Source organism: Cervus elaphus, chromosome 5 (assembly GCF_910594005.1).
Source record: "Cervus elaphus chromosome 5, mCerEla1.1, whole genome shotgun sequence".
Classification (NCBI taxonomy): domain Eukaryota; kingdom Metazoa; phylum Chordata; class Mammalia; order Artiodactyla; family Cervidae; genus Cervus; species Cervus elaphus.
Genome location: NC_057819.1, coordinates 85,481,991 through 85,508,735, shown reverse-complemented (window position 1 = coordinate 85,508,735; position 26,745 = coordinate 85,481,991). Strand labels below are relative to the sequence as shown.

At 37.9% G+C, this 26,745-nt stretch overlaps 1 protein-coding gene across 3 annotated transcripts in view; it reads right to left on the bottom strand.

The window, feature by feature from the left end:
• The window catches only part of USP32 (ubiquitin specific peptidase 32), a 195,589-nt gene extending 169,226 nt beyond the window's left edge, over window positions 1–26,363 (bottom strand). For 2 of the 3 annotated variants that reach the window (XM_043902912.1, XM_043902913.1), the window contains exon 1: window positions 26,134–26,362. In XM_043902912.1, coding sequence (XP_043758847.1) covers window positions 26,134–26,191 — 58 coding nt within the window. In that variant the 5' untranslated portion in view covers window positions 26,192–26,362. Of the gene's footprint in view, window positions 1–26,133 lie in introns of all 3 variants that reach the window. The other variant, XM_043902914.1, reaches the window with a different exon arrangement.
• Window positions 26,364–26,745: the final 382 nt, after the last annotated feature.

The window sequence follows — 26,745 nt, the reverse complement described above, 5'->3', positions numbered from 1 at the left end:
AGAAAATGCAAGGGTTGACAGTAAGCAAAAATTTCATATAACCAAGTTCAACTTGTTTCACAAACACAATCTCATCCTTTCTGCAGCAAGAAAAATACAGTATTTAGAGATAATGAAGCATTTCACGCTGCACAACCCTACTGGATAGAGTGCCACTTGCTGTTTATTTTAATGTAAAAATTTGTTAAACTTGACAGAATTATATAAACACTAAATTTCATTTCAATATGAAGTGGGGTTTTTACGTTTTTCTTTCTAGCAATCAAGGGAAAGAGAAAGAGAGGTTCTATTGTTAATAAGAAATCCTGACATAAAGATCTAAAGGAGCTTTACTATTAGAAGAAAATCTTTTCATCAAAAGGCCCTGGTTCAAAAGAAACAAGGCTACCAGTTATATGGCCATTATAAGTAGGGGGGATAAAGGCTATCAGGAAAATATATTTTAAACTAAGGTCCCAGCTAAAGAAACAAAAATAAAACAAAACAAACTATTAAAACCAAGAATTGAATCTGGTCATCTAAAAATAAACATAAAACAAGCCTAGGAGTTTCTTTTCTCTATTGCACACAATAAGCACTTCATAATTGTCAGCAATTTCCTGATAACCATACATGGCTTTATAAACAACCTCAAGATGGCAACATTCTGAAGATATTACACAAAACCAAAAGTGTACAAACACTTCCCAAACAACCAAAGCAGAACAAAATAATTTAAAATAAGGAAGTCTAGATTACATATGATGCAATTCAAGTTTCTCTGAGAAAATACACAAGTTTCTGTGGCAAGACTACACGGAGGAATAATCAGAACAAAATTTATAAGGCAAAATAGGAGTTACTACACATATTCAAATTCTTTTTAAAGACTTTTTAGAAAATGGAAATGTTTCCCTGGCTCATATTGGATTAGTTGCTTAGCAGTTAAAAAAATAAAAACACATAAATTCAGATACTAACTTTCACTACACTCTAAAATAAATTTCAGGTAAATTTTTTTAAGGCTCCATACTAAAAATATAAAGTCATAAATTCAAATTGATAATTTTTTTGACATCTGTTAAGAGTAAAAATGTGAAACTTCCAAAGTGTACAAAATACAGTTCACAGGTTTGGCTATATACAAATTTTAAACTTATGCATATTAAAAAATAGCAAAAAGAAATCAATAAAATGGTAAACCAACTGGAGAAAATATAGCAAATCTGTCAGACAATTTACATTTAAAACATTTATTATAAAGAGGCTCTACAAGGTGGTATTTTTTAAACTTAAAATGTTGGTAAGAAAAATGACAAAAAGACAATGAGTAAACACAGCTATCAAAAATGACAGGAAAGCTTCTAGTCTGACAACTAAATCAAAAAATACAAAATAAAATAAGTTGCCATTTTAGACTATTCAATTAGCAAATAATTTTTTTGGCAAATTATATTACCAAAAAAATCAACACTCATACCACTTTCAGAAAATGATATCAAAACAAGGTCCTATTATATATACAGCACATGAAACAATATTCAATATCCTATAACAAACATAATGAAAAAGAATATATACATGTATTGATATAATTGAATCACTTTTCTATACAGCAGAAATTAACACAACTTCGTAAATCAACTATACTCCAATAAAATTAATTTTTAAAAAAGGAAATGATTCAGACAAAAGATGTTATTTTTTGAATTCTATCCTAAGGAAATAAACCTAAATTTGGGAGAATCTTCAATGAATGAAGACGTTCATTTCAGCATAATGTAATAAATGAAAAACTGGAATAAATTTAAATATCTAGTACTAAGGCAAAAGTAAATTATAGGCAATTCAGGCAATGCAAATATAAGGCAACCAAGAATAATTACAAATACGAAAATGTAACAATTTGAAAAACTAACATACGACACACTATGTGACAAAAAACAGAGTTTGAATAAAAGAATATTAGATTGAAATATTTAATTTCACTCCCTTCGTAAGAATCCACTAAAACTCAATAAAGGGACTGTTTTCTTCTTTAAATGCATAACCCCCCCCCCAAAAAAAAAGAAATCAGCATAGGAGATAAAGCTAAGAAAATTTTGGAAGTTATAAAGGATGGGCACATATTAAATACAGAACTTAGCAGATGTAATAAAGCTGAATCCCTAAGCTGACAACAGGAGGTGAGCTTTTTATGAGACAGAATCCTATAAGGGCTCAGAATGAGTGGGACCAGGGTACCTCTAGAAGGTGTAGAAGGATGAGAATAAAGAAGGCAGTTGTGCTATTGGCTCAAAGCTATTTAAGAAACTGTGATACTCCAGAGATCTCTAACTCCATTTCACACGGCCTGGCCATTAAGCCTCCCCAGCCATTGCAAAAGACTAAAAGTTGATTGTCTAGAAGATACAAAACATTTCTCTGGACATCAGACATAAATGAGGTTAGACAAGCATTCTAAACACAAGGGTATTAACTGAATACATGAATGGGAACGGAGAAACATCTCTCCTCTTCCTCCTCTGAGCTTCCAGAGCCTAAAAGTCACAAATTTACCCTCCAGACAAAAGACTGGAGGGGACTTTTCTCTGAGAAGAGACCTAAATATACTGAGTTGGAGGTGGGAGGGTTTCACAATAAAAATGCTGAGCAACAAGCCTAATACAGAACTTCTAATCAGCATTATGAGCAGAGAAACAAGATGATTAGGCATCTGCAAAATGTCTCTAATATGAAAGAAGCAAAAAAAAAAAAAATAGGAAAAAAATTAAGGAAACAGTCTATAGAGGGGAAAAAACCTGTTAATAAAAACATACTATTAATATCCTCAAAGATGAAATATAAAAAAGATGAAGGAAAAAAGCAACACTATTAAACAAAATTCACAGAACAAAAAAGGGCTATTAAGGACATACAAATAGCCAACACACACAAGTAAAAGTATTTAACATTATTAGTCTTTAAGGAAATGCAAATTAAAATCACACTGAGATACTACTTCCCACTAATCTGAATGTTTAAAATTAAAAAGTCTCACAATACCAAGCATTGATAGGGAAGCAGAGCAACTGAAACTGGTCAAAGTGAAAAAATTATACAATCACTTTGAAAAACTATTTGATGGCTTCTAATAAAGGTAAACATATACCGATACTATGCCCCAACCATTCCACTCCACTCCTAGGTATATATGAAAGAATATGTTCAGAAAGACTTGTACAAAAATGTTTATAGCAGTTTTATTCATAATAGCCAAAACGAGAAAACCCAAATGTCCTACTGAAGAAAACTAAATTCACACAGGAGAATACTTCTCAGCAACAACATGGATGAATATCACATCTCTCAGACATTTTTTGAGCAAAAAAAGCCAGATGCAAAAGGATACATACTATATGATTCCACTTATATTAAGTGTAAAAATGAACAAAACTAATATATGGCAACAGAAGTCAGAAAAGTTGAAGCCTCTGGTGCGTGGGGGAGAAGGAAATGGCAACCCACTCCAGTATTCCTGCCTGGAGAAACCAGGGGACGGAGGAGCCTGGTGGGCTGCTGTCCATGGGGTTGCTCAGAGTCGGACACGACTGAAGTGACTTAGCAGCAGCAGCTGGTGGGTGGGAATAATTGGATGGTGGGAAAAAAGCATAAAGGGGTCTTTCTAGGGTGACGGAAATATTCTATATCTTGAATTGGGTAATAACATAATTATAAAGCATTTGTCAGAATTCACTGAACTAAACATTTAAGATTTATTTTGAAAGCAGTGTAGGTTACATGAATGCATGTTTTTTAAACTCATTGAAGTGTACACTTAAGATCTGTGCATTTCACCACACGTAAATTTACCACATGAAAATTTTCAATAAAAAATTGAGCTCTTAAAAACTTTTTAAAAATGAGAGCAGAAAAGCAAAGATCAATTGAAAAACTGTAAGGTGAATTTAAAGAAATCTCCCTCAAAGTGGTAAAAGACAAAGATGGAAAAAACTAAGAAAAGTAGAGGATTAGTCCAGGAGATTCAATATCCAAATAAGAGCTGCAAGAAGAAAGGAAATCTAAGAGAGGAAATCATCTGTGAGATAATTCTTTTTCATTTCCTGTTCAGATTAAAGGATTCCATTTTTAGTGGTAAATAGGTGAAAACAGAGCCATACTAAAGGACATCACTGTGAAATTTCAGAACATTTTAGATAAAAATCCTGTAACCGTCCAGAAACAGAAACAAATACAACGGTTCAAGAATTAGAATGGCACTGGATATCTCAACAGCAAATGGGAAGCCAGGGTAAAAATGAAGCAACACTTTTTCAAAATTCTGAAGAAAATTGATTTCTAACTTAGAATTCTAACTCAGACAAACTTTCAGTTAAGTATGAGGACAGAATTAAGATGTTTTCAGATTTACATATATCCATAGCTGCTGAATGAAATAAAAAGTATGAAGTAGAGGAGTCCATACAGCTTAAATGATGTAGTAAGTTAGGAATTCGTGGAGTACAGCAGTTTTTTTGTTTTGTTTTTATCAATATGCTATTTGTAATGCCAGCTATGAAAATAAAAAGGCTTACACTGTTAAAAAGTATATATTTTCAGACTTAAAAATTTTAATAATTTACCTTAGATAAAATGCTCAAAAAGTTCCTCAAGGAAATCAAAACAAGGAAAAATCTAGAAAGCAGAAGATATGGGATAGAAGTGTTAGGTAGTTAGAATAGGGAAAAGGAGTCCAAAACGGCGGTGGCTAAAAGACAGGAAGGGAAAAGCCCGCAAAAATAGAAGAGAGGAAGGTCAAAGGAAGGTCCGAGGACCGTGAGGACTTCAGGTAGAACAGCGCTCCAGCCTAAGCCCAATTTGCATAGGACAGGCCCAGGGTAAGAAAAAACCATATAAAAAGAGGAGCCAAAGGGCTCTCTCTCTCTCTCTCTCTCTCTCGCTCGCTCTCTCTCTCTCGCGCTCGCTCGCTCTCGCTCTCTCTCTCTCTCTCTCTCTCTCTCTCTCTCTCTCTCGCTCTCTCTCTCTCTCTCTCGCTCTCTCTCTCTCTCTCTCTCGCTCTCTCTCTCTCTCTCTCGCTCTCTCTCTCTCTCTCTCGCGCTCTCTCTCTCTCTCGCTCGCTTGCTCTCGCTCTCTCCCCTGCGCGATGGGGTGCTCTTCTCTTCTCGTCTTTGGATCCACGTGCCCTCATGCCTCAAAGATGGATTTTCCTGCTATCTTCTAAATAAAGTAGAGCTGTAACACTGATTTCTCTAAGAGCTATAACATGTTCGAGACCTGAGAGCTATAACACGGTCTGTCCAAGACCCAAGAGCTGTGACCCGCCGAGAGGGGGCTTTAATGTCCATCACTCCAAATCTTTGTTGTGACGAGACAAAGAACCAAGCAGCATACACTCGCCTGACAGAAGTAACAAAGATCTAGTACAGGAGAAGCCCCAGGATAAGGGTAGAAGAAATTCCCAGGATCCTAACTATGGACTAGGTTCAAAGAGTAACCAGTCTAGTTTGAGCTGAGTTCCAAGGCTACAGGAAAACATTAGAAGAAACTGATAACATCTGATAATCTTGAGAGGTGAGTATAGGGTTGAATTAGTGATTCTTACTTAGGAACACTAAACAAATGCAAATAAAACCACCCTTATTATCACTAAGAAAAAAAAATTGCGATAGAAAAATCATAGCTCACTACATAACATTGACTGTGAATGATATGTACATGGTCCTAAGGTAAACACTGAATATATATCTAATCAAAATTACCATATTACTGTAGTGGTAGGATGAAGCAATAGGGAGAGGTGAATGGGGAAGCAGTTCAGGGGGAAGGAGGGGAAGAAAGCTAAATTCACATGCTAAGAAGTCGGGAAGTCAACAGATAATGCCTAGAATATAGTCTCTTGTGAGAAGGAGAAAATATGAAGATAAGGCAACTGCTTATTATTCAACAAATCTTAAATTATTTACCCCTTTGAGCTATATGCATGTATGGCACCAATAAAAATAGACATCTCAGAAAACACTAGAAGATATAAAACTGCATGTGTTACATGCAAAATAATATAAAACATTTATCGGAAAAAAAAAGTAAAAGCAAATGACTGGCTATGTCCGGTGACAGGATCATCAGTGAAATTCTCTCCCTTTTCCAGTTTTTCAGTAATGCTATCGTGTTGCTTTTTAATTTTTAAACACATTTGACCAAAGTGCTATTGGGTGTTAAGACGACATCCCGTTTGCCTTTGTTTACAATGCTCCCTCCTTCTCAATAGATACTACCCTACTTTTTACAATGCCACCTGGTCACCTCATCATCTTTCAGTCCTCTTCCTTTCACCCCCAAACTCTCCTTCATGACCATGCTTTATCTTACTTGAATTACAAGGCCCTGAAGGTCATATCATGTCTTATCTTGGTACAACTAGCACTCACAACAGAGCCTAGAACAGTACATAGGCATTTAGTAAAAAAAATTAATCATCCAATTATTCATTTCAATAAGAAATCTAAGTGCTTTTGTCAAATCTAACAAACTATAAAGGTTTTAAAAGGGGGGAAAGGCAAAAGGAACTTACAAATTACACACAGAAGAGATTTGTGAAAGAAATGTAATTTCTTACTATTCAACTTTATTTTTTCTACTTGAACACTTTAAAAATAATTTACCTTTAACTTTTCTATATAACTCAGATTAACAAAGTAGTATTCAAATGTTTAATAGGAACTTATCTAGATTACTTTAATGATAAACTCAAAACATCTTTTTTATAAGCTAATGGGAGAGGCAGCTATCAAATCATTCTCCTAACTGTGATTTTGAAGAAAATATACTACATTTTTTAGAAAAATTTCTTCAATTATATTGAAAAAACCTGAATATTTTTCAATAAGTCCTAAAGCTCTTAACCTGATATTCTGTCAACAGAAACACTTTTAATTGTGATACCAGCAAATAGCCTCTATTGTTCTGCAGCACAAAAAACTTTGAAAAGTTGTTAAATGGTAAAGGGAATAAATTAATAAAAGCTGTTGAAAGCTCCATAAAACACAACTCCATGTTCATAATGGCTAGAAAGCACACTAAACGTATTTATACATTAACCTGAAAATTTAATCTTAAAAAAAGTCACAGAAAATTTACAATGGGGGACTTCCCTGGTGGTCTAGTGGCTGAGAATCCACCTTCCAATTCAGGGGATGCAAGTTTGATCTCCGGTTGGGCGACTAAGATCCCACCTGCACTGGGGCAGCTGAGCCCATGAGCCCCAACAAGGGAGCCCATGAGCCCCAACAAGGGAGCCGAGGTGCTGCAACCTACAGAGCACTTGTGCTCTGGCGCCCACACACCACAACTGGACAGAAGCCTGCACGTGACAACGAAGATCCACGTGCCTCAACTAAGACCCAACACAGCCAAAAACAAATAAATATTTAAAACTCCAAAGGGACTTTAATTCCACTGGAATATCAAAAGACATGGGGCTCCTTATTACAGCTAAATATGAAAGAAACACACATCATTTATGAAGTGGCATAAAACGTGATACTGCCTCTTTTTTTGGTAATAAGAAAATACAACTTAAGCTTTTTTGAAAAACACACATACAAGGAGACAAGAAAAACACCATCAACTTCAAACACAGTGATAATCTGTTAATATTTTGCAATATATTCTTCAAATTTGTTTTCCTTTACATGTATACCATTTTTACAAAAATGAGATCACACATTATACTGTTTTCCTCACTGAACCATATTTTGAACAGCATTCCATGTTATTAAATATTCTTCTACAGTATCAGTTTTAATGAGCATATGATATTCACTGTGTGAATATAATTCACTTTACTAATCTACTGGTGGACACAAGCTGTTCATAATTATTTTAAATATAAACAATATAAACAAATAATCATTACTAAATTTTGGGGGTGAAATAACATTATCTTTGTTACTCAATTTCACAAGGTAGGTAAGAAACAAAAAGCATCTAAAAATCTACCCATAGAATGTAAGCACATCATACATTGTCTATGTTAAAAGCAGTAAGCTCGTAGAATTTTTAAGTGTAAGAAAACACTGAGGTTATATAGGTAAGCCTCATGTCCTTTGGCTTCCCTAGTGGCTCGGTAGGTAAAGAATCCACCTACAATGCACGACACCCGGGTTCGATCCCTGGTCAGGAAAATCAGCTGGAGAAGGAAGTGACAACCCACTTCATTATTTTTGTAGGGAGAATCACAATGATAGAGGAGCCTGGCAGGCTACAGTCCATGGGGTCTCAAAAGAGTCAGACACAACTGAGTGCCTGAGCACACATGTCCCTTTTATTCTACAAACCACAGACACATTTATTCCCTTCTTGAGAAATCAAATCCTCACCAAAGCACTTATTTTACGAACTGTAGAGAAACTAGTTATTCTTCCTAATACAAAGGCATTCCTTGCTTTGTATGGTTACCACATGCATGAATTTCAGTTACTACAGTTGAGCTGAATAACCCAAGTCCCCCCAAAACATAGCTTAAATTTCAGTTATCACATTATATTAACTGTAAATAACTGCATAAAGTCCAAACTTCACTGCTATCTCTTCAGTGCACAAATCTCTATGCAAACAGGCAGATCATGATCAGTGATAAATCATGTCACTTCTCTAAAAGTCTGTCTATAATTGGTCACTTAGCATCTGTTATGTAGTTCTCACGTGGAGAGCAAAGGTACTTGCATAATAAATCCATATTTTATGAAAATGGATAATCAAGAGGGAACTCATAAACAAAGATAAAAAATGTAGCAAATAAATGAAGAAATAATGCTAAATTCAAAATGAACATAAATGGAGATTTAGAAGTAACAGCTGACCATAGAAATATTGATATTACTAATTTTTAAGAGACACTAGATATGCATTTAGAGGAACGTGGTGAAAGGTAAAAAAGGACAGTGATTGTGTTGAAAATGATGATGTCCCACAGGAAGCAACACAGGTGCAAAAAAAAAAAACAACCACCTTTAAGGAAACCTCAGAGTTACTTTCACAACACTGGAAGCACAAAAGAAAAAGTACTGGAAGTTAATCCATATTTAAAAAGGAATATGACAATTCACAAAAGAAAAGAGGTCCACTCCATATTTTAAGTTATACAAGAAGGAAGCCTGAAACTACTCTTGATAAGTTGTTTTATTACAAAAAAATAAACACAAATTCCGATAATTTAAGTTATAGTGTACTACATGAACAGTATTATTGAGCATTTAAAGAAATACCTATTCAGCCGTTAAAAAGAATTCATTTGAACCAGTCCTAATGAGATGGATGAAACTGGAGCCCCTTATACAGAGTGAAGTAAGCCAGAAAGATAAAGAACATTACAGCATACTAACACATATATACGGAATTTAGAAAGATGGTAACGATAACCCTATACGCAAAACAGAAAAAGAGACACAGAAATACAGAACAGACTTTTGAACTCTGTGGGAGAATGTGAGGGTGGGATATTTCTAAAGAACAGCATGTATACTATCTACGGTGAAACAGATCACCAGCCCAGGTGGGATGCATGAGACAAGTGCTCAGGCCTGGTGCACTGGGAAGACCCAGAGGAATCGCGTGGAGAGGGAGGTGGGAGGGGGGATCGGGATGGGGAATACGTGTAAATCTATGGCTGATTCATATCAATGTATGACAAAACCCACTGAAATGTTGTGAAGTAATTAGCCTCCAACTAATAAAAAAAAAATAAAATTAAAAAAAAAAAGAAATACCTATAACGCACCATAAATTATATAGCATAATGCTGGAATTTGCATTCTAGGATCAAACACATATATACACAAACCCGTAAAGTGTATAAATAACATATACTAAATTATCTCTGGTTAAAACTGTTTTTCCTTTTCCTATTTTAAATGTAGCAGAGCTGAGTATACTCTATGGATAAGGCTAGAGTTATGATTACCCTTATCCCATCAACACTGGTAGAAGCAATCTGACAGAAAGCTGTAGAAATAAGTCTAATATGACAATCAAAACTGAGATGTGAATTCTAAGCACAAAATGTCAGCAGAAGGTGAAAAATGTAAATACTAATTTTGACATGTCTTTTTTTATTTTTCCAACAAATTTCTAATTTCTACATTAATTTGGAAATAAAGGATAACCCATATCTCCCAATATATGTAATCAAAAAACAGTAGGTCAGAATATGCACTGCATTTTTCCTATCAATTTTTTTGCCAATTATATTCTGATTTTTTTCAACTTTTTTAAAATGAAGAAAATTTAACTTCTTCCTTGGAGTATTCTATTCTACTGTAATTGCACTAAATTGCAACATTAAAGTATTAACAATTGATTAAAGTCAGCTATTCAGTCAAAACCTGGGGAAAAAATATTCAGACTAACATAGAATATCAGCCTTAAGTCTAGAAAAGAAGTTTTCTCCAATATATTAAGTTTTAAAAGCCACTGCCAAGAGAGAAAATCTTCTGGAAGTAAGAATCATTATATGAATGGCTGACAACCTCTAATAAAATCACACAAAGAACACTGCTATAGTACAATTTTGATATGGCAAAGAACTACATCTGTGAGGTTACATAGCTAAAAATAAACCTCTTACAGCAAGTATTTATCACCCAGTATTACTCACCTATTAATCTCTATATGCCCATTAAGATATAACTTTTGAGAATCTATTTCCAGGTAGAAAGTTTAAAAAAAAAAGGCAAAACTTTCTTTAAAAGAGTGCCTACAAAAACATAAGATTTTAAGATATATAAACGTTATTTGCATCACTAAGTACCATCTTAACAATAAAATGGTCTCTACTTTGGCAGCATATATAACACATAGGCTTTAGGCCTCCTTAGAATTGATAAAGACACAAGGCACATCTCATCCCTTGTGAGGCTACCAATTATCATTTGTGCACGTTTGCCAACAAAGGATCTAGTCAAAGCTATTGTTTTTCCAGTAGTCATGTGAGACTACTTCCATGGATGTGGACTATAAAGAAAGCTGAGTGCCAAAGAATTAATGCTTTTGAACTATGGTGTTGGAGAAGACTCTTGAGAGTCCCTTGGACTGCAAGGAGATCAAACCAGTCAATCCTAAAGGAAATCAACACTTTGGCCACTTGATGAGAAGAACTGACCCTGATGCTGGGAAAGACTGAATGCAGGAGGAGAAGGGGACGACAGAGAATGAGATGGTTGGATGGCATTACCGACTCAAAGGACGTGAGTCTGCAGAAGCTCCAGGAGTTGGTGATGAACAGGGAAGCCTGGTGTGCTGCAGTCCATGCGGTCGAAAAGAGTCAGGAACGACTGAGCGACTGAACTGACTTGCAATGATAGAGGTTGATCTTTACAATGTTCCTCAATGAATATCCCAATTTTCCAGCCTGGCTAAATTTAATCATGAAGTTGGCTCTCCAGAACTTTCATTTCAGACAGCACTGCCTTTATGAATATTGTTTGCTTTTAATTTACCCACAGCCTGTGCATATTACTTATGTCCAAAGGATTCTATTATTTGCGGAGGTCTTTTGGATATAGGAAGTAGGCTTCTTTCTCCTCTGGCTTTCTACAGCTGTGGGTTCAATTTTTTGCGGATTTAGTTTTATCTTCTACACACTCTATAACACTATAACACTTAAAAACAAAACTAAATACCTGACATCATCAAAATTTTGACCACCAAAGACACTATCAAGAGCATGAAAAACATCCCCCACAAAGGGAGAAAATATTTGCAAATCATATATCCAATATGGGATTAATATCTAGAATATATAAAGAACTTGTACAACAACAACAAAGCAAACAACTCATTTCAAAAATAAGCAAAGAAAATACACAAATGACAGAGCACAGAAAAAGATGATCAACCATCACTAGCCATTAAGGAAATACAAATCAAAACTGCTATCCACTAGGGTGGCTAAAGTAAGAAAGGCAAATAGGGACTTCCCTGGAGAATCCGCCCTGCGATGCAGCGGATGCGGGTCGGATCTCTGGTTGGGGAACAAAGTTCCATGTTTTACAACTAACAGAGCCACAGGCCACAACGAAGATCCCATCTGCTGCAACTAAGACCCCACACAGCCAAATAAAAAATAAACATCAAAAACAAAGAAGAAAAAAGAAAGACAAATAACAAGTGTAGACAAGGTTATGGAAAAACTGCAATCTCGAATACACTCCTGGTGGGAGTGTAAAACAGTGCAGCCACTTTGGAAAACAATTTGGCAGTTCATCAAACTGTTTAACATTGAGTGGACAGCGCTACAGCCATGAAATTAAGACGCTTGCTCCTTGGAAGGAAAGCTATGACAAACCTAGACAGCATATTAAAAAGCAGAGATATCACTTTGCAAACAAAGTCCGTATAGTCAAAGCTATGGTTTTTCCAGTGGTCATGTAGAGATGTGAGAGTTGGACCATAAAGAAGGATGAGCACCAAAAAACATGCTTTCGAATTGCGGTGCTGGAGAATCCACTCTTGAGAATCCACTGGACAGCAAGGATATCAAACCCGTCAACCCTAAAGGAAATCAACCCTGACTATTCACTGGAAGGATTAATGCTGAAGCTGAAGCTCCAATACTTTGTCCACCTGATGCAAAGAGCTGACTCAACTGGAAAAGACCTTGATGCAAGGAAAGACAGAGGGCAGGAGAAGAGGGTGGCAGAAGATGAAATGACTAGATAGCATCACTGACTCAATGGATATGAATCTAAGCAAACTCCAGGAGACAGTGAAGGACAGGGGAGCCTGGTGTGCTGCAGTCCATGGGGTCACAAAGAGTTGGACATGACTTAGCGACTGGACAACACTCCAAGGTATATATCAAAAGAACTGAAACAGGGTCTTGGAGAGATATTTGTATACCAATGTTCCTAGAAGGATTATTCACAATAACCAAAAGGTAAAAACAATTCAAATGTCCAGATGAATGGATAAACAAAATGTAGTATATGTGTATTATCCAGCCATAAAAAGGAATGAAATCTGCTACATGTTACAAACATGGATTAACCTTGAAAATATTATGCTAAGTGAAATGAGACATGAAAGGATAAATATTGCAAGATTCTGCCTGAGGTATCTAGAAGAGACAGACTCAGAGTAGAAGCAGAATAAAGGTTACTAAGGGCTTGGGGGGTGGCAAATGTGAGGGGTTACTATTTAACAATTATAGAGTTTCTGTCTGGGACAATGAACAAGTTCTTGAAATAGATACTGGTGATGGTTGCACAATATCATGAAATGCACTTAATGGCAGTGAAGTATGCACTTTTCAATGGTTCAAAGAGTAAAGTTCATATTATAGACAGTTTACTATAGTAGTTTACTATAGTAATAATAAATTACTGAAGTCAGAAAAAAAAAATGACATACACACCTGCGTTTGTGAAGATGAAACATTTCAGAAGTTCCTTACAAGGTTAAGACATAGTTGAAAATACTAGTCATAAAGCTATATATATTTCTATTACAATCAGCATCATAATTAAGTACAATTTTGCTTTCTCTCATATGTATGAGAAAAGTATATTTATTTTATTTGTTAACATTAGGAATACACACACAGAGAGTTTAGAAAGGGTTTTACAGACGTGCAACCATTAAATCAGTTTTCCTTTTTAACTATCAGGAAATAATTGTGAAGGACTTAATAAATGTGAAAGCTTTGAAAGGCTGAAAAATCCACTTGCAGTGTTTTCACTTGCATAGGGAAATGCATAAATATCTATCATTCCAGGTATAGGGACTCAGGATACTAAGATAAACAGACAAGCCTATCCTTTCAGCTTAGCTTACCCTGTCAGGATCACAAAGGCACCAGAGAGAAGTAGATATACTGCATGCATTTTCCAATCCTCAAACTGACACAAATATGTAAGATGAGCAAAAGTCTTCTAAATCCCAGTGCCACCTACAAGTGCCTGTCTTCTAATAAATTCTTCTAATACATACAGAACTGCTATGCAGTGCAGTTCTCTTGAACCTATAACTGTAACCTTCAGTTACATTCCTACAAAGTTTGAGGTATGAGCCACATGTTATTTAAACATTCAGATGAAAACACGGAAATGAAATTTAAAAGGTACAGTCGTCCCTTGGTATCTGTGGGGAACTGGTTCCAGAATACCAAAATCCACAGATGCTCAAGTCCTTTACGTTAAATGGAGCAGGACAATGAATACAGTCAGTCCTCCTTATCAGCAGACACAAAACCCACAGAACATAGAGGGTCAAGCATGTATCTTAAAACAAAACTAAAAAATAACTACTGATTTTATATAAAGTACAACACATCATAATCATATAAAGACACCAATGACTGTAACCATCTGGTTCTCCTGTGCTATGTGCTCAGTCACAGTCGTGTCTGACTCTTTGCGACCCCATGGACTGTGCGACCTGCCAGGCTCCTCTGTCCATGGGGATTATCCAGGCAAGAATACTGGAGTGGGCTGCCATGCCCTCCTCCAGGGGATCTTCCCAACCCAGGGATCAAACCTAGGTCTCCCACATTGCAGGCAGATTCTTTACTGTCTTAGCCACCAGATCACCCAAGAAATGCTGAACATCTATCTGTGCAAAGCGACTTTTTTTGAAAAAAGATTCCTCCTCAAGAAACTTGCACTCTAGCACGAAGATTGAATTAATACACATAAAACACCACCATACATATGTAAAAATAATAAAATAATAAGGATACAAATTAAGAGTCACAGGAATTCAAGGGTAGTAAGCTCTGGATAGTTCAGTAATGTTCCAGAGAAGACAGGAAGATTTAGGCAAATCTAGAAGTCCAAAAAGATAAGGTGAATGAGATGAAACCATTCATACTCCAGCCTCATCACGCTTGTCCAACACTTCATACAATATAAAATTACTAAAATAGATGAAAGTAGAGAAAACATCACCCAGGCAAATGACAGAAATTTGAAATGAGGAGAACCAACCAATTAGCCCCTATAATGCTTATTATGGAGAAGTTAAAATTTTTAAAGTAGGAGTAATATCAAATTGTGTAAACCACATGGAAAACATTTCTAAAAATTACATGGACTTCTGACATGACTTTTCTCTTGTATCTATTCATACTAGTCTTTACAGCTTATGAGAAACATGAGTATCTCAGAACCAATAAAACTTTTTGCTCATCTGCAAAAAGTGGGCACTCAACCTTAATCAAAGGTGCTAATTATAACAAAATTAGAAATCTACTAGTCCTTGCACATAAGGTTGTGTTTGTTTTCCTTCATATTTTCTACGAAGTGCTTCATGGATTCCGATAATTTTAGTTTAGAGCCAGTTTGTAACTCAATTTTAAATATTTATATTCCTGGAGCATTTAAATATTTGCATAAATGTCATGAAACAACCATAATTTATCCTGTAAAAACACAATTTACCAGATTATTACTATTAGCTTCATTCTATCTGCTTTCTTCATAACTCAAAAGGCACTAAGCTGGGCCATTCATTCTGTGAACATTTTAATATAAGCTCTGCCAGGTACCTTCTAGATTGCAGAGTTCTCATTCTCAAGAATTTCAGAACTCAACGTAAGTTAGAGGTGACAAATAAACCAGTAGCTGTGATGCAGTGGAATAACTACTACAATAAAAGGGTATTACAGCAGGAAAGAAAGTAGGAGCAGCATCAGGGAAGGCTTCTGAGAGGACCTGATGCCTGAGTTTAGTTTTGAGGGATGAGGATCTGATGAGGTAGATAGTGCAGGAAGAAAGATGCCCATCAATTCATGCCAGCCTCTATGTCAGCTTCTAGAAATAAAAACAATACACACTGACCCTAATTTCAAGACACTAGTAATCTTCTCAAGAATTTACTTCAGAGAAAGGGCTTAAAATTTGGCCTTAAAAATGAGTCTACACTCAACTTTTTAAAAAATGAGTTCACTGTGCACAAAAAAAGCCATTATTACATGATCCTATTTACACGAGACTCAAAAATAGGCAAAACTAATCTACAGTGACAGAAGTCAAAACACTGGTTACCTCTGAGGGGTAGTATCAACTGGGAGAGGGCAGGAAGGAGCCTAGTGTGGTGTGGGAAATGTTCTTTTTCTAGATTTTACATGGTGGTTACTTGGGTACACATCTAAGATTTCGTCAAGCTGTACAGTCAGACTTGTGCACTTAACTATATGTAAGTGATAGGAAGGCACTCCCACATCTGGGAAGCAGCATTCTCAAAGGCAAAGAGCATTCAGGCCAGGACCAGAGCACAGAAACCACATGTGCTTGCTGTGCTAGGCTGGCTTTAAACCAGAGGGTACAGGTGCCTTCCACTGCAAGGCAGTTGAGAATTTCAGAAAGACTATCCTGGTGGAAAAATAAATAATGGACTGGAAGGGTATGTGATTAATAGTCCAGGAGACAGATGAAGGTCTTTTCTAAGGCAACGACTTTAAAGGTGGAAAAGGAACAGAAGACAGTAAGAAGGCAGCACCAAAGGGACACTGTGACTGATAAAATATGAACAGAGGAAATAAAGGAAGAGTCTCAATTGATGACTAGGTTTCTGGCCTGGGCCCATGGGTAAATCACAGAGATATGCATTATAAAAGCAGATTTGTAGAAAAAGAGGTTGCATTTAGTTTTACACTCGACTGAAATAAGAAATATGCTCCAATCAAAATGGAACATTTTTCTATGAGATGTTATTCACTGCCAAGTGTTCATTCAGATGATGTCTTATTTCTTTGTAATTTAAATATATCTGCTTGGCAATCACCTGTCAACTTCTATTTGAATCTCTAAGACGGTATCAGTGATATAACAATATAAAATGCATCACCATTAGGTAATTGCTCCTTACTACACCTCTAAGCTTATAAAGAATAGGCAATTTGTCCTTCCATAATCAGCTATAAAGAGGTTGAGTCAACATCTGACAAAATGAATAACTTCTGATCTATAAAATTCCACACAGTGAAAGACTTCATTTATAGATGCTTACATAAACTAAAGAATCTCTAAACCAGATTTATTAATCAAACAACTGTTCTAAACCCATCACAGTTTCCCGCCACAGCTGCTCACCAACAGATTCCAAAACCAACTTTAAAACAGAGCCAAAAATGACATAATAACATGCCTAATACAACTAACCATTTTTCAAAAGTAAAAGGTGCATTTAAATACATATATACTATAGATATGAAAACATGAGTTTTAGGCCTCCGGGCACACACACACATATATCCAAACCAAGCTTCCTCTAAAAATTCAATCTAGTTTTTAGAAAAGATTGTTTTGATATGCAATTCACTCATTCAACAAATAGGCATTGAGGACTTCCCTGGTTGTACAGTGGATAAGAATCCGCCTGCCAATGCAGGGCACATGGGTTCAAATCCCCCTCCAGGAAGATTCCACATGCCGCAGAGCAACTAAGCCCATGTGCCGCAACTACTGAGCCCAAGTGCTGCAACTACTGAAGTCTGTGCACCTAGAGCCTGTGCTCCCCAACAAGAGAAGCCACCGCGATGAGAAGCTCGTGTACCACAATGAAGAGCAGCTCCTGCTCATCACAACTAGAGAAAGCCCAGCACAGCAATGAAGACCCACAGCAATCAAAAATATATAAATAAGTAATTCTTAAAAACAAAAAAATGACAAATGTATACTGAGTAGCTAATATATGATAGGCCCTGTGTAAGGGCGAGGGATACAGCAGTGAGTAAGACATACATGTCCCCACCCTCGTGGAGTTTTATACCGTAGTAGTAGTGGTATGTTGTCGTTGATCAGTCACTAAGTTGTGTCTGATTCTGCAATTGCTTGGACTGTGGTCTGTCAGGTTCCTCTGTCCATGGGATCTCCCAGGCAAGAATACTAGAGTGGGTTGCCATTTCCTTCTCCAGGGGAATCTTCCTGACCCAGGGATTGAACTCGTATCTCTTATGTCTCCTTATTAGCAGGTGGGTTCTTTACCACTGAACCATATATGATCATGAAAACTGCATTCTAGAGCAATGTCTTCCTTCCACCCCAGTCTCTCTCTAACTGATCACTGCAATGAACCTTCCCTGAGCCTTAAATTAAGACCCACATGACTGGAGATTAAGTGTTAGGATTATTCAATAGGAACTTCAAGATAATTAGTTGATCAAAACAAGGCGGCTTCTCGGATACTAAAGACTAGATAAATAAAAATAACTTTAAGGACAGCACCAGCTTAGGGCCTTCCCTGGCAGTCCAGAGGTTAAGACTCCAAGCCTTGACTGCAGAGGGGCATGGGTTCAATCCCTGGTTGGGGAACTAAGACCCACAATCCGTGCGGTGTGGCCTCACCAAAATGGAAGAGTAAACCAAAAAAGAGGAAAAGAGATATACAGACAAGAGGATCCAACACAGGACAACAAAGGAAATCTCCAGGACAGCAGCTAGGCTTTAATCACAAGGGCAAAAGGTATAGACTGGAGCAGGCCAGAAGGCTCCAGGAAATGTTTTTTCCTAATATGGTGAACTGAGTGAACATCTGAGGTATATTAACATATGGAATAGATTTAACATTTGGTGGCAACTCTGGGGGCTGAATTAAAGTAAATAGAAACCTACACAAATAAAAGCAATTAATAAGGAAATATTTAAGAGGAAATAAAGTGTACAGGAAAGGGAAGTAATCCTATTCATAGTATATTAAATAGCTTAGCTGAGAAGAGCACTTACAAAGGCCTAATATATAAACAGTTAACAACTATCTCTAAACAAAATTAAAACATACACATACTAACAAGAGAAAACGGGAGGACAGGAGCACATATGTGTGTGTTGGGGAGTGGTAGCAGTGTTAAAAAAAAAATCCAAGTCCTCGTCATATTATTTCAAGACATAAGGACCAAATTAATAAAGTGTTCAAAGTACTGGCTGATGGCTAGAGGAAAACTGGCTAGATGAAAACTGGGAGAGGGAATAACAGTACTATTGTTTCCATAACAAGCCCTGTAAAATCATTTGATTTTAAATTATGTGCGTATATCATTGTGATAAAGATTAAAACCAAAAGACTAAGAGAAAGAAAGGCATTAGCCATGGAGTATAAGAAAAATAAGGTTAGATTTGTTTTTTAAAGCTATTCATAAAATTTAGTTTAAAATCATTTGGATTATTTACAACTAATGAGAACACTCTATATGTTGATGTGAATTTTATTCTCAGCTTCCAAAGTAACTCTGTACAACACTTGAAGCACGTAAGTTTCCAACTCTAACCTCACATCCAGCAATAGAATGATACTTGTCACTATGGATGAAAAGTATATGGATATCAAGGTATAAAAATAAATTGGAAATAAATCTCTTTCCAAAAAATCACTTCATGAACAAAATTACTAAATACTATATATTAGTAAAAGACATTCTTAAGCGTTCATAAACACAATACTGACTGCCATTCTAGTCCCTCAATGACTACTCAGGAATGTACATTATTAGATTAAATACCTGAACTAAACACACAAAATTATGTATTAGTTTTAAGGATCCCATGTTTTTAACTACAATTCAAAATCTTTAGCAATTTTTTTCAAAGGAAAAGAAATTGATGAAAGGAAAAGAAATTCTGGGATGGCTATATTGTTCAGTATACTCATCCCTGTCAGCGCTTCACTCTTTACCCTCCACAAACATTATGTGGTTCTCCAAATCTTCTCTCCATCATTTACATATTCACCCAATCAGGCAATATTTGCTGAGTACAAAATACACTAGGTACTGAATCTATCTTGGTACTACTGGGAATGCAGTACCATGACTGACAATTAATATAACAATCACAAGTTATGAACTATGCAGAACAGCCCAACACTGACAGAAGACCTCTTCATGTAAGATGATATGAGAAGGCCGATCTGAGGCAATCCGAGCTGGGACTTCAGGTATGAAGAATGAGCCAGATGTGGGAAAATTTGTAAACAGTCTTTCTAGGCTGAGAGGAAAACAGGTTGACAGCAAAGGGATGACAGGATCCCATCTGAATTTTATGATTACACTGGCTGCAATGTAAAACTAGGAAACTATGGGAAACTAGCAAGAGATGATGGCAGCTGAGTAGTGGCAGTGAGGATGCGCATAAGTTGACAGACTGGACTAGATAACACAATAGGCAACAGACTCAAACTGGGGATAAGAGGATAGGTCAGATGGTGAAAGACAGGAAGTGAGGATCTCTCTCAATTTTGGGCTTTAGGAGTTGTGTTGGAATAGCGGTGCCATTTACTGTCACATGGAAGACTAGGAGAGGCCTAGCTTGATAGAAGAGTCCTTCGCACGATGCAATCTCTCTAGACTCTTTTACAAGTTATTAGGAAAAGGCAAGACACCACAGCACACCTTAAAAGCTTTTTTCTGCAAGGGGTAAGATGTTAACACAATCTAACTTTATAGAAATGAAACAGGAGAACTTCCTCTATAACACCTCACAGTTTTGCTCCTAGCGCAGTCCAGCATCAAGGACTCCAACCACCATCAATTTTCCTGAACCTTGTTCACAAGATAGTGATAAACACAGGATTTCTCTAAAATAAAGAGAGCCTTATATTAAATTTCTAATAAAAATGAGTGACAAGGGAAGGCCTTCATCTTTGAATAGATGGATCTTCTAACAGAAGGCCTCTGACTATCAGTAAATACCATAAAGCTGGTTTTGTCAGGTTTTGGGATCAGTAATCAACTATCTACCTCCAACCTCCAAGAGTTCTTTCTTAGTAGAAGAAAGGAAAGAGGCTGAGTGGGTGGCCCAATTTAAACACAAATATCATGAAGCCCAAAAGGTAAAAACAGAAGCATAAACAAGCCCTGAAAAGAGAAGCCATGCTTTCTGGAAACGGTATGGAAAGAACTGTCATCAACAAAGATCCACTGTACAGCACAGACGACTCTACTCAATTTTTTGTAATAACCTAAATGGGATAGGAATCTGAAAAAGAATAGATATATGTATACATGAATACTCAATCGCTTTGCTGTTCACTGGAAACTAACACAACATTATAAATCAACTATACTCCAATGTAATTTTTTTAAATGTAAGATATAATTAAAAAGAAGTCAGTCGTATCTTAGCCTTCTCAGTACCACTATCAAACCACCAACTTTTAATCCATAAATAAAAATCTCTCCACCTCTGCAGCTGGCTAACAATGCAGTTTAAACTCTCAGCATTAAACTCTAGTACTCCAAAAACAGATCTTCTACAGCCACAACAACAAAAATAATCACGTTCCTAACTCTTCCAGTGACCTATCATAAAATCAAGGGCCAAAAACCTTTCCTGTCTCTTGGGAAAACACCTGGCTATAGGCTAGTCACAATATTCCCAACTCTAAGGAACTTACACATCTTTCTGGAAGGCAACCCTGAATGCTGTCACTGTGAAGTTTCACTAACCGAGCACAAAGGCAAACAATGAACAAGAAAAAACAAACAACAGCTGTCCAGTTTGGTAAATGGCGAGGCCGTTAATGGTCAAGTGATGTCACCTCATTCTGCTCATCCCCCCCAAATCCAGGGTTCACTGGTGTATTTATCTCCTCTTTGTCACTGACACTCCATATGGAGTGTCAAACTGGAGATTATGAAGAACAGTATCTTTGTAACTACTTAGGTGACTAAAATCCAGTGGCTAACACTCCATGCTCCCAATGCAGGGGTGCGACCCCATGGACTGTAGCCCACCAGGCTCCTGTCCAAGGGGATTCTCCAGGCAAGAATATGGGAGTAGGTTGCCACGCCCTCCTCCAAGGATCTTCCCAACCCAGGGATTGAACCCAGGTCTCCAACCTTGCAGGCGGATTCTTTAGCATCTGAGCCACCAGGAAAGCCCCCCAATGCAGGTAGGTAGGTTCAGTCCCTGGTCAGGGATCGAGAGCCCACATACTGACCTAGAGCACACACACTGCAACGAAGACCCGGTACAGCCAAATAAATAAATTTTTTTAAAAAACTGCTCTGTTTTTCTCCTTTACATGTAATAACAGTTGGTGAGGCATACTTGCAACAGGCTAGACCTACCATTCCACACTAATGCTAGAGAGTTCACTGGTAAATTTAGCAAATTTCAATGAAGGCAAATTAGTGTCTTAATAAAAGAGAACAGTGCATCCCAGAAAGTACCAACTGTGAAATTCAATTTCCATTTACACAATGATATGTTACACTAAAGCAGCTAACATCATCATCAGGGTTAGTGTAATACTAATGAAAATTTAATATTAGTACTATAAAACATGGAGGATAAAATCTTGAATAGTCAACATCTTAGAGCACATTAGGGTTGGTGGGTAAGAAAAATGAGAAGTTCTGCAATCTTCAACTATTACATGCTTAATCATTCCACTAGCAAACACAATGACCTTTAAGTGCTAAATTCTTTAACAAACAATTATTGAGCACATACTATGAAATGAGTATGGTGGCAGGGCACTTCCAGGTCACCAAATACTCCCACACACTCTGCACTCCCACAGTACTCCCTTCTATAGTACTGTAGCACTTAATATATTGTGTGTTATTTATAAATTTAATTCGTAAAACATTAGAAGTTATTATGCCCATTATCAAATAAACATAAAAAAAGAACCTTAAAATAGAATTCCTAATATTTTATTCCCACCTCCCATGGATAGTCCTACATACACTTTGAAGTATATACTGTATATTTCAGTGGAGAGCATTGACCCAGGTTATAAGAGAGGGGGTCTCAGTCATCTCTGTTCCTTCAATGTCTAAGTAGCCAATGCTCAGTAAAAATTTGCTGAATGTATGAGTAAAGAGACACTTCAAAATGTGAATCTACAACAAAATTTCCTGACATATCCTAGCTGCTTAGTCTAATGTAACTGCCAAATTCTACTCAAAGAAAAGGATTGGAAGAAATTTACCCACTGTATTGTATTACCACAATTTAAAAACTAAGGGCAATTTTAATTTAGCCAATTCTTACTTAAAAAAAAAAAAAAAAGCCTTATAATTCTATTTCCAGAATGATGCAAGGAAAGGAGCATGAAAAAAGAATTAAAAAACTGGAGAAGATATTCTGAGTTCTGAAATGCTCTAAACTGCAACTCCTTCCATTTGTTTGGTTTTTTTTTAATGCTATGCTCCAAGCATTTAGAATACATTTTTAGGAATACACGGCCACAAACTTAGGATGCAATAAAGAACTGAAGTAAAGAGATGCAGAACTTATCTGCTAAAATTTTCACTATCCATAAAGTATAGTAAGTATATTATACTTTAGATAATATATGCAATTTAACTAGAGTCAAGCCTTCAAGGGAAAGCTTGTGTTCTATTTAAGAAAGATAGAGATACAAGCCAAAAATAAGTTACCACTAATACATCTCCTTTGAAAAAAAAAAAGGTTAAGGTATACTTCAAGGAAACTATTAATTTTTATTAAGCTGATACACAGTGTAGCTAAAATAGTATCCAAAAGCAATCTTCTAATTTCGAGAGCTTATGAAATGTAAACAAGAAGTCACTAGACTGCCCTTTCACTTAGGTCCAGTAGGTGTTATCTGTCATTAACATAACACTGCATTTCCAAGGCCCCATTCAGCAAGATAAACAGCCAGTAACTCCATATTTGAAGGTGGCAATACATACTTGACTTTTTTTTAATACAACTTAATTATGGTTAGGCATTATTTAGGGCTCGCTACTTTTAAGTAAAGCCAAGCAAGTAGGTATTTCAATAGTCTGTCAAGATAGCTTTTTACTTGTACAATGATTCATATAACACACATTGTGTATTTGTCCTATCACCCTCCCCATTCACCTTATACAATATAAGCAAGCAGCTAAGACTAATAGATGTAAGTTTTAGTACCTATTTAGATTATTTACATGCCTCAAAAAAGTTCTCAAACTATTTTCTAGCTCTATCAAAAGCTTTATAAATTCCTTCTACAACCTTATTAAAAAAATTCTATATCAAAGTCTGACATTTAACAAACAGTATCACATTCAAAAGAACTACCCACTTTATTTTTATTTATCTAAAAAGCTCATCTCTTCTCAATGTTATACAGTGGCAGCCTAGATGGGAGGGGAGTTTGGGGGAGAATGGATATAGGCACATGTATGGCTGAGTCTTTTCCCTGTTCACCTGTAGCTATCACAACATTGCTAATTGGCTATACCACAATACAAAATAAAAGGCTGTTTTTTTAAAAAGCTCCTGGTTTACATTTAGAAATGTTGTTTTATCAACTTGCTTCTCTTTCTTGCCTTAATCTTCCTCTGCAGCAAAAATGATAAAACATAAATTCATTCAAACAAGTTAAGTAAGATTTTAACAAATATTTTGCTACCTCTTCAAAGATAGGTTTTAAAATTCAACAAGCAGACAACTTCCTAACAAACTGAACAAAGACCTTCAGTCAAATCAGTTTAAAATACACCAACTGTTAATTTCCTTTATATTTACAAAGGTAGAATCTTACTTTATATGTGGCTAGAGTTAGATAAAAGCTTAATTTCAGAATTCCTTAATGTCAGCTAAATCACCCTCAAACTTAAACAACTCTAAACCTTGAAGCTGTAAATCAGTTTGACTGAAGTCCTCTTTCATGCCATGTAAGCCATTGCCTAATTGAGGCCAGACCTGTCAGGCTCAACAGCATCCCGGAAATGACTAGCCTACTAGAGCTGGAAACACATCAAGAATTTGGAATATTTCTCATATTGAAGCAAGGAAAAAAGTTCAAGCAAGATTGCCCATAAGAACAATCAGTATACTGTTCCACAGGGTGAAAAAAGACCTAAAAGGCATATTTTTGCTACTCTGGTCATTTCACAAGGATACATCAAAATTCTTATGTAATTTCAGGTGATGGCCCAATGAACTTACCCCTTTCCTTCCAACATACGAAAAAGAGTTCGCTACTAAATTCTCATACTGAATGCCCCTCTTGTAATGTAGTTCTTTTCAGCTACTAATACCATCACCTGCAGCATGGCTGGTTTCTTGACTTAGAAACCTGTTAACAATAAATGCCTAACACCTAAGCTGCTTAATGGTGTGGTTTTTTTTTTTTTACTTTTCACCAAGAAATACAAGCACAAGCGCACACACACACACACACACACACACACTCTCTCTCTCTCTCAAATCCCAGTCATGAAAAATTAAGTCACATTCCGGCCATAAACTGAGCAATAGACACTTCCAGTTAGCGTGTGCTTTAGTGATCATGGACAGTGGTATCAGATTAAGTGGTAGGGGGTTGGGGCTGTTAACAACACACTGTGCATCAGAGCCAATAAGCAGCAGGCTAGAACTGGCAGCAAGAAGGCCGGTCTCTAAAGGGAGCTATAACACAGTATCAGAATGCTGGATTTCCGAATGCCATTTTATGGGGAGGGAGGGGAGGCGAACTGGGGATCAAGTGCAATGAAAGGTTCTGACCAATGTCTGAGGCGATGAAACCGAAGACAAGGTCTTGTGGCAACACCAGCTGTCCAGTCTAATCTCACCTCAAACACAACTCAATTTCAGGTCGTTCTCATCAAAGTCAGCCGCTCAAAGGGTGAGGGGGTGGCAGGTAGTGGATGGTGACAGCCCCCCAAGAGACTGGCAAAAAGCCCTTGGAAACGGAAGAGACAGCACACAACTGGAAGGGGCTTCTGCAAGCGAACAGAGAGCATTGCAGCCGCCTTCTCCCTGCCTTCCAGCCAGGGCTGTTAGGTACGAGGTTAGGATGTTGCTGGAGGATTTATGAACGGGTGATACGAGAAAATGGCAGTAAAGGAAAGGGGGTGGGGGCTGCAAAGTGCTGGTGCCACCCAAGGAAAAAGGGGAGGAGGACTTCCCTGGACACATCCAGGAGAACAACGCCACCAGAGAGCACGGTCAGCGCCCTGTCAGCGCCTGACACCCCTCTCACTGGGAAAGCTTCGCCCCCGTCCACACGATCCTAATCCCCAAACCCTGCTCCCACCCGACCCTGCTCCCCGGCAAAAATCCCCATCGTGGCCTCCTTTCCCTTCCGCCTCAGGCGCCCCACGCCCTCAAGCTCCCCTCCCCTTCCCCGGTCACCCACCCTCCGGGCGGCCCGTCGCCGGCCTCCCCGGCAGCTCGCCCAGACCCCTCCCCCCCTCACCTCTCCTCAGCGCCTCCTCGTAGCTGAGGAATCCGATCCGTGACTCCTTGGCGCCCATGCTCCCTTCATCCCCTCGGCCGGGGGTCGGAGCCCGCTCTTGCCCCCACCCCCCCCCTCCCGCCTTCTCCTAGGCGTCCCTGACTGACGGTGTCGGCGTCCCCCGGTCCCCACCTCCCCCAACACTAACAAGTGCGGCTTCTGCCCCGGCGGCTCCTCCCGGGCGCCGCCACCGCCTCCATACCGAATCACGTGACCCGCTCCCACCCCGCCCCCTTCCCCTCCCTCTTACTCCGCCCTTCTCCTCTCTCCTCCCCTCCCTTCCCTTCCCTCCTCACGCCCTCTTCCCGCCCCCTCCCTCCCGCAAGCCCCGCCGAGGGTCACCTGACCCGAGGCCGGGGATTGTTCCGGGTAATGGCCGCCAGGGGCCACCCACTCCGCCCCGCCTCACGCTTGCCGCGCGCAGGGACGTGGGGGCGGGGCCAGGCCCTGCGCGCAACGCATCATCACCACCTTCCGGCCAATCCGAAGCCGCGAGGCCCGGGGGCCTCCGCCCGCCTGAGGGGTGGTGACTTCCGGGGCGCTTGAGGCCGTCCTCCCGCCCACAAGTTCTGG